We start from the raw sequence: 21,047 nt of genomic DNA on the forward strand, positions 1-21,047 counted from the left end.
AAAACTCAGATATATCTAGTAGAGACTCAACAGTGTCTTTGATAACATTGTTCACAGGGGATGAAGTTTGCTTGTCGTCACTGCTTAATTCTTTTGGTAGCAAAGTACGTTTAAAGGTATCTACATCATTCCTTGTTGGCAACATTAGTTTTGGGAGAAGCTCAAGTCTCAGTTCCTAGGGAAATATACAAAATTTAAACGTACAATTATAAAAACAATTAACTACAACAGTATTTGATTGCATACTTTACCTGATATTTATTTATGGATAGATCCAAGTTGTAAATTAAAGCAATTGCTTCCTGTACCGATATTGTTGAAAGTTTTACTCCTTCCATCTTCCCCCATCTTTTTTCACATCTTTGGACAACTTCTTTTAAGTATTCTGATTTATCTACACCTTGTTCACTCACATGTTTTTCCACAATGTCCACAAAATCATCCAGAATTTTGTTGTATGTACGTTTTTCAGGTTGATCACTGGATTAAATGATAACGTTTTATGAAAAGTAAAAAAATAGCTACTGGGTGTCCCAAATAACATGATGCTTAAGAAATTCAAATAAATGTCAACAGTTAAACTTTTACCTTAGTCTTTTTGATTTCCGTCCTCTTTTAGCTTGTGGAGCTCCATCTTCTTCTACATCACCCCTGGATGATGATGAGGCTGCAACAGGTAGATTTCCAGGCAGTTTTATCCCAACTTCGTTTCTCCAAAATTCCAATTCGGCCACAAGTTTATTTTGTTTCAACTTTGAATATTTTTTTACATGTCTTTCAAATTGCTTTAGAATTTTCTTGATGTTATCTTTTTCATCTTCTAAAGTTAGATTATGTCTCACTTTGATTGTTTTTAAAATTAGCTTTGATTTTTCCAATGAACTTAATTTGATGTTCAAGGTTAGTAAAATTTCTTCTAATTTTCCTTTTTTTATCAATAACATTTTATCACATGTAATCAACAGGAATTCCTGAATCGTCCGTGAAAGTTTATTTTCATAAATTACGCAACCTCAAATATCAAACTTGTACGAACAAATAAAATTCAAACTTAAATTACTCAATTTCCGGGGATAACCAGACTGTGTAATTTTTACACATAAAAATAGAAAGTCTACATTGAATGAAACATTTGAGTTTGTTTGCGGCCTCCTGCGGCCTTTTTTTTCCTGTGACTTTGTTTTTAAAAAAAATTAATATGTTTTCATATATTTTAGAATTTTTTTAGGTATAAACAAAACTGCACAAAACAAATTTTTAAACTTCAATTTCAATTTTTATTGAAGTAATTCACAAATTAAATATTATTTACAGACCAGGATAGAATTTTTTTTTAAATTTATGGAGTCAATTTTGATATATAGCGTTTCAAAGTTATTGTTAAAAAACAGTATTGGTACAGTTTTAATACAAATATTTTGAGTCAACTTTTTCTTCAACTTCAAACAGCTATAAAAACAAAATGGTTTGATGAATTTATAATTTTTTTTTTGCCATGACCTACATATGTCTTACACAACATAAATTTACAAATTAAAGTGAAAAAATAAAAGGTAAGAAAAATGAATTTTTTCATGTCCTGGGCACACTGTGTAGTGGGTGAAGTTTGACTGCAAGAGCAGGTCCAACTATGTTTACAATGCGATTTTGCACTTTTTCTAAAAGAGAATGGGTATCATTTGAAGATCTGCCTCAGATATAATAATAAAAAAAAATAATAAAGTTTAGGCTGCACTAGAAGTAGGTTCTAGTAAACCAGTTTGCTTGGTTATAGCAGCTGTTGCACTTTTTAGTGCTTGTCATAAATGTTATTGAAGCAGTTAACTGAAATCTTCTCTTTGAGCACAGTTCTTTGTTACTTGCTTAGAAAAACGATGAAGCAAACTCCACTCGCTGGTCCTTCAAAACCGATTGAGCTTGTAGTTGTGTTTGGGTAATATTGTTTGATAATGTTGAAATTATTTATCATTTTAAAATATTGAATTGCATCACCTCTATTATGCCTTTCTTCTAATATTTTAAAATCAATTTTTGTAAGTCTCTTTTGGTATGTCATGTCATTTAGTTCAGGAACCAGCTTTGTAGCTCCTCTTTGGACCTTTTCAATTGGGTAAATGTCTAATTGGTGGTAAGGATTCCAAACTGAGGGCGCATACTACTCTAGATGAGGACGGACAAAGGAACAATAAAGTATTAAAATTGTTTCTATATTCCATGTTTTAAATGACCCCTATTAATTAAAATTGTTTCTATATTCCATGTTTTAAATTTTATATGGCAACAGTATTACATACAAAGGCGGACTTGAGATTTATTGAGGTAAGATTGATTGAGAATAGAATCTGTAGTAAGAAAGAGGCGAACACGATAAAGAGATGCAACCTTAGCAGATGCTAATTTTGCAATGGTTTTGATATATTTCAAAGAAATTTTGGAAGTAAGAGCTAATTCTAAAAGATGAAGAATAGATTACTCATCCAGTACATTCCCAAACTTCTGCGGAAACGAGAGCTTTAGCTCTCGCTCTCGTCTAAACTCCCCTAAAATAGTTTATGGGAGAAATTTACAGCTCTGGTAAGAGTATAATTTTTTATCTCAATAGTATAATTCTAACTAAAATGAAAAATACAAAGTCATTTTTATAAAAATATATAAATTAGTTGCATAATAAACTGTAATGCTTTTTCAAAGGTTGATGCAAAAAAAATAAATTAAAAAAGAGCACCGATTGAAATGCACATGTTTTTTGATTATATTGGACTAACTGACAAATATAAAATTGTTACACTCTAAATTATATTGATAAAATATAAAATTATTTAACTGATAAAATTTAAAATTATTTAACTGATAAAATATAAAATTATTTAACTGATAAAATATAAAATTATTTAACTGATAAAATATAAAATTATTACACTTTAAATTATTGCATAATAATTTTTATTTTATCAATGATTTATTCACTTTCATTGTAAAATATTAATTATTATAATTCTTATAATAATTCTTAAAATGCCTGAATTCTATTACAATAAGAAAATATAAAATATTTTTTATAAGCAGTAGAAACTTTTATAGCTCTTTGTTATATTTTTTACCAAATAAGTAATGTTGTTAAATAAATAAATAGATAGCTAGTGTGAAAAATGGTAGTGCAGGCCTCATAGCGAGTAAATGAGCTGCTCTCGCGCTCATTTACTCCCTCTGAGGCCTGCACATAATTCATAAATTTAGGAAGATCTAAATTATTGTGATAACAATTAGCTGAAAAAAGTTGAGTTTTATCTGAGTTAAAGTTCACCAGCCACTGAGAGCTACATGCTGTAGCAGAAGTGAAATCTTTTTCAAGCTCAAATGCCCCTTCCAAAAAATCAAAGAGTGTTTGCTTCTCATCAAGACAAGAGTAAATGGTAGTATCATCAGCAAACAAAACCATCTTAGATGTAAGAATTTTTGAGAGATCGTTAATGTAAATTAAAAAAAGTATAGAGCCAAAGAACCTTGAGGAACCCCTGATGTTACAAGAAATAAAGAAGAGTGCTTTCCATCAAGGACAACTTTTATATTACGAGCAGTGAGAAAGGATTTAATAAACTTAAAGAAGTTACCTGATAAACCAAGAAAGATAGCTTATGGAGAAGACCAACATGCCAAACTTTATCAAAGGCTTTAGAAATGTTGAGAACGATAGCCTTAACCTATACACATCTATCTAATGCACAATAAAACCTATCAATTATTACCGTTAATAAGTAAGCAGTAGAACAAGAAGATTGAAATCTATATTGATAATCAAAAAGTAACTTAATAGATTCAAGATGGAAGATTAAGTGTTTGTTGATTAAAGACTATAACAGGTATGTTGTCCAGACCACAAGCATTAGAAAAGTCTAAGCCGGAAATCACTTTAGATACAGAAGCTGGAGTAATATGAATATCAAACAATGGATCAACCTATTTGTTGGCTATATCAGGTAGGTTTTGATTGGTGGAATCAAGAGATGATATTGATGAAAAATTCTTAGCAAACAATTCAGCTTTGTCTTTAGGTGAGGTAGCGAAATCTGAACCATGCAAGAAAGGTGGAATAGATTTGCCCTTATTATAGACACTTAATAATTCTCTAGAAATCTTAGGAACCTAATTTTTGAGATTAAATTCGAGATTTTGTGGCCTGTCAATAGGGGGCTTTGGCATTAAACAAAACCTTTTTACAATGGTTTCTAGCGATAATAAGCAGATGTCTGTTTACTGGACAATTGTTTTGGCAATAGATATTGAAGTAATGGTTACGATTTAAAATTGCAGCAGCACAATAAGAGGAAAACCATGGAGAAGAGTTAGGGTTGACTTGGAATTGTCGAGAGGGAATAAGAGTTTTTATGCCAGCCTAAATCCAAAAAGTTACATAAGAAGCACATTTGTCAGCAGGAAGACAAAAAATTTCTACCTATATAAATACATACATACATACATACATACATACATACATAACATACATACATACATACATACATACATACATACATACATACATACATATATATATATATATATATATATATATATATATATATATATATATATATATATATATATATATATATGTATATGGTGTATATATGTATATGTATATATGTGTGGGTGTATATATATATACAGTGCTCGAAGTGGGGCGGGATGCCATCCCGCCATCTTTTTATAAATCTCTAAAATTAACATGTTTTTTTTAATTTACCAAATACCATCCCATTACTTTTTTTTCACCACTTCGAGCACTGCATATATATATATATATATATATATATATATATATATATATATATATATATATATATATATATATATATATATATATATATATATATATATATGCTAATAGTATAATAATATATATTTATATATGTATATATATATATATGCTAATAGTATATACTTATGTTTATAAATTATTTTCTTAAACAAATTTTATTTATAATATAAAGCTTAGTTTAACTGATCTGATATAAGATATACGATGTTTTAAATTTGTTTAAAAAATTTGCGCTTATTAAAGAAAAGAAGTAGGGTCATATTTTTTAATAATTTTTTGATTATTTTTTGTGATTTGTTCGAATATTTCACTAATATCACACGATCTTTTGAGTTTCTGTATATTAATTTGAGATATCTCTTAATCTAATCATTTAGTGTTTCACCCCTGTTCAATAAAAATTTGTTTTGCAAGAAGTACAAATGTTTTATTGACAACACTTTTTAACTATATCATATTCTCTCCAAAATAAGCAAAAAGTTGTATTGCATGGAGATTTTTTAATAAGTTTAACTTTTTATAGATTTTTATTTATATTTTTGAAATTTGAACGTTAATTTTTTTATTATTATTATTTAAAAACACTTTACCTAAACCCAATAATAATAATGAGCCAAAAACAATTTGAATTAACCAAAACTTACCATTATGGTCTCAGGAAAGCCCAGTAGAGTTGAATCTTTAATTGAATTTTAGTTGTTTATTTTTTTTATTATTCTTATGTTTTTTTTTAATGTTTTTTTTTTATCATTATAGAAGCAGATGAAAAAAAATATTTGAACTAGTGTCGTCGATTTCGTCATTTTAACGAACTCTGAGATTTTTTTCGCCATCAAAGATTATCAAGCGTATTAAATCAATTTATTTTTTGATTTTTTTTTTTAGTCGGCTATCGTCAACTTTAATCGACATTTTTTGCTAGTCAATTATATGTTTGTTACGATATATTTTAATAATGACTAATATCTGGTATCGTTATAGGGCAACGATATCAGATATTAACGATAACTAACGATAATAACGTATCTTGAAATGATACCAATGTGCTTTTCTCTGTTGTAGTAGGTTAACTTCTAGCTGCAAACAGGTCAAATGCTTTTATTTTCCCGGTTAAAAGAAGATATTTTAATGAAACCGTAAATAAATTTAACTATTAAAATGTTTATTTATCAATATTTTATACATTAAGTGCACATACATTGGCTGCAATATAGCAAAATCGATTCAATATGTTCAACGATTACGGTTGTAAAATAATGGAATAAAATAAACTTTATAATTTTTATAATAAGACATTTTTCTACTTAGCCTCGCAATTGCGATTTTTCAAGATTTCTCAGTTTGACTGTTATAAAAAACTATCTTTGAATGTTAATTGTGTTATTAATTTTGACCGATGTGTTGTGACTAATAATCTATAAGTTCACATATTTAAAATACGTAGGTTTAAGTTTTTTTGTTTTTTTTAAACATTTGTAACGAGTAAATATACATTTATAAGTTATATTCGATTTTTTCAGTTATATTTCTTAGTTTATTATGACTTATGTACTCATTAGTTGATTAGATATTTTTACTAGTTTTTATCAGTTGATAAATGATAAGATATTATTCTAAATTTTTGTTGTCGTAGAATAAATAAAGGACTAAGTATTTTGTAATGGCTGAATCACCTTTGAATCAAAATATTCCTGATCGTAAGCCTGACATGAATATTCTACAATCTAAACTTAACCAACAGATATTCACGACTAATCAACAGCAACAGTTACAATTGCCCCATCAAAAACAAGATTTTATGTCTTTGGAAAGCCCAAAAGACTTTGAAAATGACAATGTTTATCCGCCAGTAAGTGCTAATTTAACCGAGTTTCTCAACCAGTTAGAAGACTATACTCCGAGCATTCCGGACGCTGTAACTATAAACTATATGCATCGTGCTGGTTTTGAGTCAGTGGATCCAAAAATTGTTCGTCTCATATCTTTAGCTTCACAAAAGTTTATTTCAGATATTGCACACGATGCGTTGCAACATTGCAAAATGAGAGGAAGTGGTCAGACATCCAGGAAATCTGGAAAAGATAAACGTTACACTTTAACAATGGACGATTTGGCACCAGCCCTTAATGAATACGGAATCCACGTAAAGAAACCTCCATATTATTCTTGATTAAATGTTACAAATATTTTTTATATGCCATGTTGAACTTTGTTTGGTTTTAATTTTATACAATTTCTACCACAATAAAATGGCTGCAAAAGAACAAACACAAATAGAGTAAAATTAAGCTGTTAAACTTTAGCTCCTATATTATAATATTCTTGGAAAAAATTTAACAGTTTTGATTAGCGAGCTTAAATTATTATTCTAATAACTTATAATAGATAATTTGTGTGTTGCTAATTTGAAAGTATAACAAATTCTATATGTATATACAAATAATAGACTTTTTTTTTTTTAATTATTTGTGTTCTTTCGAATAAACAACAATAGATTGCAAGAGCTTGAAAATGTTAATTAAGTCATATTTAACCCAATACATATTTCTAGGTAACCTATTTTATAACCTTTTATATATTTAACCTTTTTAACTAAAACTAGTTTTTGAAAAAATTTAATAAAATTCAAAACTAAAAAAAATTATTTTCCAAAATGTTGATTCTAATTTAAAGTTTAGTTCAGGATTTTTACAAAACACTACTTTAAGTAAATGAAATATTCTCTTTTAAATAAACTAATACTAAAATCAAAATAAAAAATTAAACTTCCATGTTATAAATAAACAAACTTCAATGTTTTATGTTTAATCGTATTCTGCACCATTAAACAATTATGGAACTAAAAAGATCCCTCTTTTGCTAAAAATTTTAGGGAGCTTATTCCTCCAATAATTTTGTGCCACGTGTGAAAAAGTTCGATTTTTTTTTTTTTAAATACCGTTTTTAATTATTCACCATGACACTTACTGTTGCTCCAATCTCGTCAAAACAATCTATGATTCTAGAGAAAGATTCATTTTTACAAGTTAATTACAAATACATCAATCTGTGTGTTAATTGCTTTCACCAAACCATAAAATAAGTGAGTGGTTTTATGAAAAACAAAAGGTGGTACTAGTTCATGAACTGCACTACGAGCCATCATTAAGGAAGTGCTTGAAAAATTACGAATATTCCCTGAATTCTTAATACCTCGGCGACAAAATACTTTGCCTTTTCCAGGATCATCGGTTAAATTGGTTTTGTTTAAATTCCATATATTTTCTGCAGATACTTTTTTCACATTCTCCAAACTTTCAATATATGCTTGTAATATTTCCTCATTTACTGCAGCATTTGATACACGCAGCAAAACTTTCCTCTCCGCCATATATGAAACAAACGACTCATGAGTCTTGAATAGGTTTAGTTTATAGGCTGCTTAACTGCTCTTATGAAATGTTTGCTTTAGATTATTATTGTTTTTTTCCTTCATTAAATGATTTGCAGCTATATGACTGAGTGAACCTTTTTTCTTTGCATAAAAAACTACAATTGATATAGTTTATAGGCTTTGTGTACAAACATGCCACATTTAAAGGAAGAAAAACTCGGTAAAAAATATGACAGAAATATTAAAAAACTATATTGAAAATGGCAGCATCATTCAAAATTTATTCTGAAAATTGGAGATAATACCCCAACTAACAAGAAAGAACCAAATATGTTTAAAAATCAATATTGCTAGTAGAGCTGGGTAACTACAAAAACTTTTCAAAATTGGTGCAAAGAAACCGTCTTTGGAGTAATCTAGTCCCGGTTTACGGTAGTTTTTTCACTGGTATTGTTTTTTAAATAGTTCCACAATGTGAGGCTTATGTCACTGATAAAGTTTTTAAATATTTCCACTATATCCTATGGAAAAAAGTCCACTCGTATCTTATGGAAACTAAAATTATAAAATTTTTAAAAAATTTAGAAAAAAATATTGAGAAGACAAAATAAGAAAAAAAAAAAAATCCAAAAAAGTATTGTTTTGAAAAATATGGCAAAAAAAGTTACAAGTCAATAACAATTCAAGTCAATTCAAACAACGATACAAGTTACACGTCAAGTTACAATACAAGTTACGAGTCAAATAACGATAGAATAAAAACAAAATCTCTATTGTGTAAATAGGTCTTTAAAAAAACTTTTGCGTTTATATTATAACAAATGAAAAATATAATATATAATAAAATAATATAGAAAGTATTTAAGTTTTAACTATCAGTTAATTAATTATTAAATTGCAATTTCTATACACTAAATATTGCAAGCCATTTTTTCTTAATGGCTTAATATAACTAAATATTGCGAACCATTTCGTCTAACATAATTAACATAATTAAATAGCTACTTCTTCTAGAGTGGTTTCATCAATTGCGTCTGGTTCCAGCTGAAAATAATTCGGTGACACATCTGTAGATGTTTTATTGTTTACTAAAGATAGGCGGGCATAGCCTGAAGGATAAAGGGTTGAGTTGCCATGAACGGCATTAGAGTTGTTATAATTTAATACAACATGCGAACCAAATTCTAAAGATGTATATTGACTCTTAGGTTCAATTTTATTATCGGATTCGATTGTTCTATTAACTTCTACAGACAATGGCTGCTCACTAACTAAAAGTTTTGCATTACCGGAGTTGGTAGCATTGCTGGAGTTTTTAGTGTCTGTTTTTGTATACTCCGATTGCCTCTTTTTTTTGTAACCTTGAAGCGCTACTTCTGGATCGGTGTAATAATGAAACTTTTCGCCTGTTCCTCCTATAATGTCCACGTATTCATGGTTCGGTGGTTGAACCTGTCTACAGCTTTCGTATTCGTTATTGTCTGGCTATAATAAAAGTTAATAAAATTTTTTTATTTAATTATTTTGAAATGTTTAACAATTCTTATAAGTTATTTGTCAATACCAATCGCAAACACGTATTAGTCTTTTTCAAAAAGTTGTCAACGAATTATTTACCTTTTTTTTTATTGTAAGCTGACTAACTAATGGGTATTCATAGTTTGGATCTTTCTTTTTGTTAGATTCATTGCTTAAATGAACATTTGGTTCTACATAATCAGGATTGTTCGTATTCTTTTTGAGTGGATCAATATTATTTGTGCTTTTACTTACTCTTCGTGAAACATTTGGATCATTTTCAGTTTTCTTTTCATATCTATTTTTACTGCAGATGCTCGGATCAACATAAGCGCTGTCGTCTGTAGTATGATAAAGCAAAATAGTTATTAAAAATTATAATAACAACAAAAATTGTATATTCATATTAAGAATATATATATATATATATATATATATATATATATATATATATATATATATATATATATATATATATATATATATACAGGGGCAGACTGAAATCGGCCCGGGAATTTTACATTTGTCCGGTTCTCATCAAAGAAAAAGAAAGTTTAGAAACGGGTTAAAAAATTTATAAAACCTGAGAAAATATTCTAATTCGAATAAGATAGATTTTGAGGAAAAAAATTTGATAGCCAAATTATTTGAAAAAAACAAACAAACCCAAAGTTGATTAAATGCTCCACCGGGATAAAATAACAAATAGAAAAACGCGGCCAATAAAAGTGAATTTAATTTTTAAGAATGTTATTAAGAAGATACCAATACTATTTTTGAATCAAGCAATTATCAGTTTTTTAAACAGATCACTTGTTGAAGCTAGCTCATAATTTATTTTCTCTGCATCTAGGTGCATCAAAATTTCTTTTTCTGTGTTCATCATCATAAATGATTCTAAATTGTCTTGAGTTATGGTGCTCCGCAAACAATTTCTAATGAATTTTAAAATGGAAAAGCTTCTTTCGCATTCAACTTGCGTGAAAGAAAACGACAAAATATACTTATATGCTAAACCAATTCTTGCATATGCTTCATTTACTAAATTGTATTGAATCAAAACCAGGTAACAGCAAATGGTGCAATTTTTTCAGGCAACACATGACTAATGAAAATTATTTTTAAGTTCTTCAACATTTTCTGAATTTTCTAACTGTTTGAATTTTCAACTGTTCAAAGTTTTTAGGGTTAAAAGAGAGAAATCAGCTTAAAACTCTTGACATCCTTGAAACCGCTTTCTCATGCTTTCTATGATGGTTTTAAATATTACGTCATGCATTTTTACTTTATAAGAAGTGAGATTATCAAGATAAAGTTCAGCTTGGCCTGGCCCATCTTTATAAGAAAATAGTTTTTTCTTTCGGATTTTCTTTTCTGGCAGAGTACTTTCTGCTCCCAAACCATGTAAATCAAGTTTTTCATTAACTTTACTGACAAAATTATTCGTAACCGCCATTACAGTATCAAACTCTGTAGAATAAGTTTTTAGTTTATCTGTAGTTTTTGTTACCATGTTATAAGCAATTAAAATGTCCATATTAACGGTTTGTAAATATTTCGGCAGAGGTGTTGTTAAATGAAAAATACGCAAATATATCTGTACAGTTTCATATTTCTGGAGTTTATCTTTGAAACCTTTTGCATTTACACGAACATCAGGTATGAAACTTAAATTGTTTTCGATGTGAAACAATGTAACTGCAAGTTTAACGTATAAACCAGAATCTGGATTTGAAAATTCGCCAAATATTTTTGTAAGTGCAGCATCCTTTAACCACCAACGTGTTTCACCAATAGTTGAAATCCTACGATGGTGTTTGTCATTTTGATTTTCCGCCAAAATATTGTCCATTTTCTGATATGATCTACAAATAAAAACTGCTACGCGATTCAATAAATTAAATAGTGAAATACTAGAAAGTACGGTACTACAAACATCTGACATAACTAAATTAAGAACATGAGCATAAAACCAAATATGTGTTTGGTTGGGATTTTCTTTGAACATCCATGCTGCGAATCCTTTGTATTCTTCATTCATGTTGGCAACTGAGTCTTTTGCATTACCGATCCACTTTAATATATGAATGTTCAATGTACGCAGAGTTTGCGACATATTCGATAGTTTCGATAAATATTCCCCAGTAGAAGATTCGCATCCAACCATTGTTAATAACCTTTTGTAAATTCGGTCGGTTTCATATCTAGCAACAATTGAGTGTTGATCCTTAGTCGCTATCTTGCGTTAATTTTGCGTTGTATCGATTTGCAGCGAAAACATACCAGCTGCGTTAACTTCTTTGGCAATGGTTTTCTGTATCAAGCGATACATAATTTGAATTAGTTTTGTGATTGTGCTCTTGGAGAGGAAAGTTAACATAGAACCTCTTCCAGTACTTCCTGTTTCTTTTCGTTTTGCACTTCTCGATGCAAGTATTTATATGCTCGTTTAGGCAAACGTCGTATTTACTTACAAGCAACACCATTTCTAAAAAGTTGCCGTGATAAAGCGATTTATCTAACAATGTGTATGCCGCTTCAAACTCCTATCCTCTGTAACTCAGACCACGTTTACCAATCAGCTTTATGATTTCTATCACTCGTAACAATACCTGATGTCGCTTTTGAACTTGTTCTTGCCGTAGTGATAATTGTGTTGAAAACAATAAGTTTTGAACATTAGATTTTGAAAAATATTGGAAATAACCTTTGGTTGATTTGTTATGGGATGTTGATTTTTCATGCTCTTCTACTCTTTGATGAATGTTTTTTTATCTGTCATTCCTTTATAAAAGAGTTTAGTACGTCAATCGAAGAAAATGCTAACCATATTAAACAATGTAATGCATGATCCTCCTCAGAATAAGATAACCATTTACGGTTCGTACCATTATGTCGCACAAAAGATTTCATAATAATCGAATCTGCAGCAGTTTGAACTGGATGAACTTCAAAAAATCTGTTAAGAAGGGTTGATGTTGGATGAGAAAACCAGTTTATATGTTGCTCTGCTTGATCAACAACAATATTAACAATTTGTTTGCTTACGGTTTCTATGCAGTTAGTGTTTGGATCGATTTGGCTCTGAGTGTGAGTCTCATTTTGCATATATGTTGACAAACTTTTAACTGCTACCTCTATAGTACTTAATACTTCATCAACTACCATAGTAACATCGTGCACTATTTCTGTCGGTATTGGTTAATGATTAATATTCAAGCTGACCAGAGCCTGTTCAGCGTTTTTTGTACTTTCATGAGCTATGCTTGTACTGAAATCTCCTTTAGAAATGAAGTTACTTATTTATAACATTTATAAGCTGCTGATTGAATCAGTTTTTGTTTTTTATAACATAATTTTTCAGCTCCTCCCTTTCTTTTCTTGCATTTACTCATTTTGAAATTTTTGAGCGACCTAATTTAGACCGACCCACCGGCCCGAATTCATACCGGCCCACCGGGAATTCTTCCGGTACTCCCTGGGGTCAGTATATATATATATATATATATATATATATATATATATATATATATATATATATATATATATATATATATATATATATATATATATATATATATATATATATACATAAAGGTGGTTCAAAAATGGGTCATTGTAAAACTTCAACAAAAGTGGAAGCTTATAAAGTGCCCAGATATTGATTTTACATATTTAATTTTTTTTTTTTCGTTGATGTTCAAGGGTGACCCACGGGCCCTAAACTTTTTAATTTTGATAATTTTTGTCAGTTTTTCGGAAATTTCAACGCCCGTGGGCCACCCTAAAACAATAAAAAAAAAAATCAGTAAACTCAGAATGAGTTATAGAAACAAATAAAAATGCACTATTAATGAAATTTTTTATGTAAAAATTCTGAATGAACCTGAAAAAATAAGGAAAACCGAGTATTTTGCTTTTTCAATCATTTTCTTAGTAGTTTCTTATGATGACATTTTTATCATTTTTTTCAGTGATACCATCAAAAGTTTTAAATATCATACCACAATATTTCATTTTATATATAAATTTGAGAAAATATTTAAAAAAATCTTCATTTTTGTTGATCATGGTATTGTTTTGTTGACTAAAAAGTCAAATATTGCTGGAAGTAGCATTTACTGAGAGATCGTTCTTCTTGGATCCTTGTTTACTTCTCTTGTAGACATGTTTAAACAAGAATGTATCTTGACTCTTCTCCTCTTTATTGGATTTCATTATAAGCTTTTGAACAAATATGATAGCTCTCTCAGAAGAATTATTGACTACATCTAGAGGTTTAATGGTAGTCTCAAACTTAAGATAAAAATCATTCAGCTCCCAGAACTGTGAAGGGGCTTTAAGCCACTGCACTTCCCCCTTCCCATGGCCAATCTTGTCAAAGATCAGCCAAGATTGCTCAGTAACAAGAGATGCTAGGGATGGAGGCTTGGGAGTAGTTTAGTGAGTGAAGAACATTCTTATCTACTTCAATATTCTCCAGTTCGAAGACATTGGGTCTGTCCAAATGAGTACTATAGAGTTTCTGAGCTAACTCGTCTCTAACAGTGTAATTCTTATTAGTTAAAGCAAGCATAACTAGAACTGGACTTAAGTACCTGTCATGCCTTGACATTGATTGGACTACTTCAGTAGCCAATTGATTGGACTACTTCAGTATTTCCATAAACCTCTTTACTTGGCAGAGGGCTTTTATATCCTATAGAAAATTTAAATTAAATAAGAAACATTCTATCGTTATAGCTTACATGTTTTTATTTTTATTTTTATTCTAAACGTTTATTATTTTTACCTGATACGGAGAAGCATCTGGCAACTCAGCTCTAAGGAACCATTGAGCATAAAATACATTGACAAACATAGCCATATCAGATATTTCCTTTTTGTTCTCTTTAGTTAGACCAGGAATGTGATCGAGTAGAAGGTACATTTTCAGATAGTACAAGGCTTTAGCCATGAACCTGGCATGTTGTACAGGTCCAGGCATATAAAACCTGAACCTCTCCTTCTTAGTAACAATCATCAAAGAGAGCTCAACTAACTTCTATTAATCTTTTCTTGATTTCCCATTCTGTATTTTATTAATTATCGCTTTTAAACATTAAAATACATACAAAAGTAGGTTATAAAACAATCATGTATTAGAATAAATGATTTATTTTACCTTCTTTTATGTCTTATTGTTGATTAAATCTTTGTAGAACTGTTCAGATTCCTGTTGGTGTTGGTTTATCCAGGTTTCAGGTGGAGTTTCAATCCTCTTCAGAGGCAGTATATCTTTCTCTAGATCATCCCAGACTAACTTGATTTTTTTAACCAGCTGGTTATCTGGTCCTGTAGATTTACTACTTGGTTACATCTTACAGAAGTGAGTAATATGACGCTCCAGAATATGGTGTCGGCAGGTAAGGAGAAGAAGTGACTGTCCTAACTTTTCTGACATTCTTATATTTACACCTTGAAAACTTCCAGTGTTTGATACAGTGGTATCAATACAGGTACATTGTACTTGGTTAGTGAGTGCAAAATTCTCTAGAAGATCATAAATAGAAATGAACTGCTGTTCTCCAGTCCCTGAATCAATAGGAGGAGTGCCTAGTAACTCAGCTTTCCCATTAACTTTCACTAGTACAGCAAGTCTATCCTGAGTAAATGAAATATTTACTGTATACTCTTTTACTATCTTTCCATCAAAATGAACAAAAATCAATTTATGACCAAAGTTGGCCAGGTCCTTGATGTACTGTCGAATCTTTTCAGCTTCTGAACTGATCACATGTTCTATGGCTCTGAGAGAGAGGATAATTTAGAGACATCATATTCACCAACATTTCCTGTAATAGCTAATACACTGCTTATGATAGCAGTATGTTGATTCACTGAAATACCTTCACCTGCAGCAGTTATAGCAGTACGCCTGAGAACATCTTTAGGTGAAAGTACACTACTTTTTTTTGGCAGCTAAAAAAAGGCAGCTTAAAAAAGGCAGCTGAGAGAGCAAATTGAACATTTGCTCTCTCAGCTGCCTTTTTGAAGCTGGTGTCGGTAGGTCCTATGTAACCAGTCCTTTTCTTCTTTTGTATTTTCAAGAATTTGATATCTTCTTTCTTGGCTTTAGCAGTTTTTTTCTGCCCAGTTGTATGTCTTCAATTAATACTTCTATGTTATATCCTATCCAAAATATCTTCTTAGATTCTGTTACAAAGTTCTCCCTCTTCATGATTTCTGCTGGTTTTTCTCTATTCCTATGAGATTGCAGCTTCTTGTAGTTATTCAGCAATGTTTCAACTTCCTTCCTAAAATAACTAATGATGAAAGACTTACGGTCAAGTAATTACAAATTATATTAATATTAATGAAACAAACCTGAGAGAATTCTGTACATCACGAGTTTTATATTCCTCAAGCTTCCAAGGAACCACCAGCTTAAACATAATACAGCAGTGATTCTTATCTTCTGGACAGATTTGTGTAAAATAGTTACTGTTGGTACAGCAGGCAAGATTTCTCAGAGCAACATGAGGTATGATTTTACGAAGGTGAAGATAATACTGAATAATCTCTTCTCCTGTGGCAAATTGCTTAGATGGAAGTGTGTTCCTTGATTTACCTACTAAGAATATTTCATTGTCCCCCTTGCTTTTTTTCCAGGAATTTTTGGCATTTCATCTATTTAATTATAAAAGAAATAATAATACATAACATAGATTAAATTTATATATTTTCATATTTAAGAATAAACATATTTCTTAGAACTTCACTTGTATTTGTTTAAGCTTTGCTATTAATTCAAACACTTGATTGACGTCACTTGCAGTCTTACTGTCAGTTTGGAATAATGTGTACAGTTGTACTCAGTACTGTTGTACGCTGAGAAAATACGTGGGTTATAGAGTAAGTTGAAGTCTAGATTGTCTTCTTACTCATCTTAATTAACTATAAATTAAATTATTATTTGTAATATTTTAATTTATAGTTAATTAAGATGATTCTAAAAAAATATTATTTGTATTGGTAAATGGTTTTCTATCCATATTTATGAGATTTTAACAGTAAAAAATGATAAAAATGTCATCTTGAGAAATTACAAAGAAAATAATTGAAAAATCAAAATATTCGGTTTTCCTAATTTTTTCAGGTTCATTCAGAATTTTTACATTAAAAATTTCATTAAGAATGTATTTTTATTTGTTTTTACAACTCATTCTGAGTTTAGTGATTATTTTTTTTCATTGTTTTAGGGTGGCCCACGGGCGACAAAAATCATCAAAATTAAAAAGTTTAGGGCCCGTGAGCCACCCTTGAACATTTACGAAAAAAAACTTTTTTTTAAATATAAAACCTATATTCAGGCACCTTATAAGCTTCTACTCTTGTTGAAATTTTACCATGACCCATTTTTGAACCATCCTAATATACATATATATATATATATATATATATATATATATATATATATATATATATATATATATATATATATATATATATATATATATATATATATATATATATACAGAGTGGTGCAGAGTAAACGCATGTTTTTCAAACCGCTAGTATGCGGCGACAGGAAGGGGTATTGACCTTGAACGAATGTTGGAAGACGGCCCAAACAATGCCGTTTCCGTCACTATGAAGCATTGGAGTGTACAACATCGTGTGTTCGTTGTCGAGCAGTTTTTTAGAACAATGGTTCTGTAGTCACAGTGCAACGTCTTTTCCGTCAATATTTTAGAGTTGGACGTCGAGGTGTAGTGCCTGATCGAAATACCGTATTCCGATGGATTGTAGCGATTAGAAGTACTGGTTCTGTGATGAAAAAGAAACCACCTGGTTTTCCCTGTTCAGTTCTCGTGATGTTCTTCGGAAAATGTAGACCAAGTCAGAACGGCATTTGTTACTAGTCCTAGACAATCGACTAGACGAGATGCTGTAGCGCTGGGTATGTCACGTCGTTCGCTTCACCGCATCTTACATGATGACCTCTAGTTCCATCCGTACAAAATAATGATCGTCCAGCAGTTTAATGAAGGGGATTTTGTACAACGCAGAGAGTTTTGTCGCATAATGGATGAAATGTTTACGGAAGATCCCGATGCTACAGTCTTCATGAGTGATGAAGCACATTTTTGCCTTGACGGTTACGTCAATGTTCAATACTGTCGGTATTGGAAATCGGAGAACCCACAAGATTTACACCAAAGACCTCTGCACAGTTTAAAAACTGCGTTAAAAAACCTATCATTTAATACTTGTTGTTATTATTTTCAACCCATTGTGCCCCAGTAATTCAATATTGAAAAACTTGCGTTTCCTCTGCACCACCCTGTATATATATATAGATATATATATATATATATATATATATATATATATATATATATATATATATATATATATATATATATACATATAAATATATATATATATATATATATATATATACATATATATATATATATATATATATATATATATATATATATATATATATATATATATATATATATATATATATATATATATATATACTGTAATCGTAATACCATAAGATTGCCTAAATTCGATCGCCATGTAACTTTGGTCATTTAAGAATAAATAACAAAAATGCATCCCTGTGGATTATGCGCATTTCATAGAATGAGTTTTTTGAAAGTATATATTCTGCGTAATAAATAATTTTTATATTTAATTTTAAATAATACTTATACTTATTTTATCTTATTATAATTATTAAGTTTGAATAATATATATATATATATATATATATATATATATATATATATATATATATATATATATATTATTTTAACATATATTTTATGTAAGTACACTCCATTGAGCAACTCTTCATTTACATTCGAATTCGAATATATTTATATATATAAGCATTATGACTATTTAAAAAATAAAAACAAAAATTCAATATTTCACAATCCGCGCAATAGCTCCTTCCAGTTCACGAATTAAGCAAAAAGTTGCAAGTTTTGTGAAAAACGTAATAATAATAAATAACATATTATTATATAAAATTAAAATAAAAAATAATATGTTATATCATGTAAAATTGCCTCACTATTATAAATAGATCAACTAAACGTGAACGATATCATCACAAAATGCAAATAAGAATATTGTTGAAAAAATTGTCTGCATAATGAAAGACTGAAAAATGCATCTGAAAAATTAGGTAGTATCGTTAAGTGCATATCAACTGCGAATGTCAAGAAAACTGCTTCCGAAATTGTACGCAAGCTTTGGGCTGAAAACCCAGCTAATGTTAGTGACACAATAAGTTTAAGTTTATATAACATCAGCATATAACATCAACTTTAACTAATCGATAGATTTTTTTTCCATTTAATAATCTTGGTTTCAAAAGTTATGGCAAGGTGAAATTAACAACCCCTTTATTTTGGCAAGTGCGGAAATTTTACATTGTTATAACTTTCGATACTTAAAAGATTATTAAATGAAATTTAAAAGTTGATGAATTTAAATTTAGTATAATATGATAACAAATAAATTTTATTCGCTAATTGTATTTACATTCGGGATAGGAGTTGCGAGTTTTTTGTGATGTTTTTGTTTCTAGGCTCCAATCACAGTGATTTTTTTTGCAAAACATTCTTATTTGACATAGGCATGAAAATAATTAAGCTTGGAATTTTCACAATGCCTTATATCGATTGTCATATCAGAACAATTAAAAAATCCTGCCTTCGCCACACATTGCAATATTCTTTTGCAAATACTTTTTACAAATATCACATCTCAAGATTTTAATAGAGACCAATGGTTTATTATATTTTTTTTACTCAACTATTTATTTAACTAAGGATGTTGTGAAGAACAAGCGACAGATTTGCAGAATTTTTTTATATCAATGGACTAAATATTTTTTGATTCACGATTCTTTTACGTCAGTTTTGGTAATTTATTTATCCTCCTCAGGCTAATTACCATACAGAGGCCACATTACCAAGTCCCGCGAAGACGAGTTCACTAAAGAGCATCATAATCCGCTTCGCAGACCAAGATTAAGTGGTGTCAGAAGAATATTAGAGAGAAAATCAAATAAAAATTTTTTTTTTTTAGTTTTGAACGAAAAATTTTTTTAATTTTTTGGTAATAGGTAATGTCCTGTATGAATTTATAATATTATATTTTATTTCTTTGTCAATAATTTTCAGCAAAAAAAAAGTTATTCTTATATGATGAATAATTAATGAACATTTACAATTTCCATCAATCTCTTTTTTTTTCTTTTTTTATATTAAGAAAAAAAAAATCATTCAGCTATGCTATTAAAATAAATAAAAGTTAAAATAGTCAAGAAAAATTATTGCAAAAAAAAACAACAACTAATTACATTATTAAAAGGTGAGATGCATAAAAGTTTTCTATTATTTTAGGTGTTCTCCTTTTTCCATGACCAAATTTGAAAAATAGAATCAAACATGGTTCTAGTGTAATTTTATAGATATAGATTCGGCTGTTATACAGCTAATACATACCAAGGTAATTCAGGAATAAACTTCTAATAAGTGTTTATATTTTGATTAGAAAAAGATAAGTTTAATATTTGAGCTGAACTTTTGTAACTGCGAATTTGTTCTGTTAATTGTAAATACACTATCTTTGTCGTGGTCATTAAACTTCAATGGCATTCTAGAATGAGGTAGGACGTTATAGTGAGGGTCTGCAAACTGATGTCATCTGTCAGTTCCTAGGCTTTAATATCTATTGTACGAAAAATTCAAAATCACCCACAAGTTTCTCTTTTTTAACGTTGCTATGATTTTATTTTTGATTTTCAAGACCAATAATTTGCTGTTTGATGTACTCTATAACTGATTTTTACTCTAGTTGAATAAAAAAAGAAAGAAAAAAAAGATTTTTATGAGAAAAAATCCCCTCGGAAAAAACCCCCTGGATTTTTTCTTTACAGCGCATAAAATAAACAGTATATCAATATAATAGTTGTTTACAATATAACTATTTTATACATACATATTATAATACAAACAGAACCTTAATCTTTCATTTTTCATAAACCGATTGACAAATAGGTAGAACATACAAGTAGTGTACATACATCGACTGACAAATAGGTACAACATGCAAGGAGTGCTGCTATATTGACTGAGGGTCTTGGTTTGGGTAGGCAATCTATCAATTTTAAAGCAATATTTTTTTGAAAATTTTTATTTTTGTGGAGTTTTTTTTCCTAGAACCCTTTAGTTGTTAGTTAGGCAAAAACTACTTAAACAGACTTTTCTAATTTTATTTTACACAAGAAAGCTAACGTGTTGTTGTTTGACTGATTTTTCTAATGCA

At 29.4% G+C, this 21,047-nt stretch overlaps 3 protein-coding genes across 3 annotated transcripts in view; 2 read left to right on the forward strand and 1 right to left on the reverse strand.

The window, feature by feature from the left end:
* Positions 1–5,852, forward strand: part of LOC100206504 (MICOS complex subunit MIC19) — a 33,634-nt gene extending 27,782 nt beyond the window's left edge. Inside the window, exon 8 of the mRNA XM_065818210.1 lies at positions 5,573–5,852. Within this exon, the coding sequence (XP_065674282.1) occupies positions 5,573–5,596 (24 nt within the window). The 3' untranslated portion in view covers positions 5,597–5,852. The remainder of the gene's footprint in view (positions 1–5,572) is intronic.
* Positions 5,853–6,413: 561 nt separating this feature from the next.
* On the forward strand, positions 6,414–7,278 carry LOC100199331 (transcription initiation factor TFIID subunit 10). Its single transcript, XM_065818211.1, has one exon. It carries the CDS (start codon positions 6,477–6,479, stop codon positions 6,984–6,986), a length of 510 nt encoding a protein of 169 aa, XP_065674283.1. The 5' UTR covers positions 6,414–6,476; the 3' UTR covers positions 6,987–7,278.
* A 1,540-nt stretch (positions 7,279–8,818) lies between these two features.
* Positions 8,819–21,047, reverse strand: part of LOC105846455 (uncharacterized) — a 38,529-nt gene continuing 26,300 nt past the window's right edge. Inside the window, exons 5-6 of the mRNA XM_065817244.1 lie at positions 9,807–10,048; positions 8,819–9,674 (exon numbers count right to left, since the gene is read on the reverse strand). Coding sequence (XP_065673316.1) covers positions 9,183–9,674; positions 9,807–10,048 — 734 coding nt within the window. The 3' untranslated portion in view covers positions 8,819–9,182. The remainder of the gene's footprint in view (positions 9,675–9,806; positions 10,049–21,047) is intronic.

This window comes from Hydra vulgaris, chromosome 14 (genome assembly GCF_038396675.1).
Source record: "Hydra vulgaris chromosome 14, alternate assembly HydraT2T_AEP".
Taxonomy (NCBI): Eukaryota; Metazoa; Cnidaria; class Hydrozoa; order Anthoathecata; family Hydridae; genus Hydra; species Hydra vulgaris.

Coding starts and splice junctions, on each gene's coding strand:
- LOC100199331 (XM_065818211.1), top strand. CDS start 6,477: ATGGCTGAATCACCTTTGAATCAAAATATTCCTGATCGTAAGCCTGAC.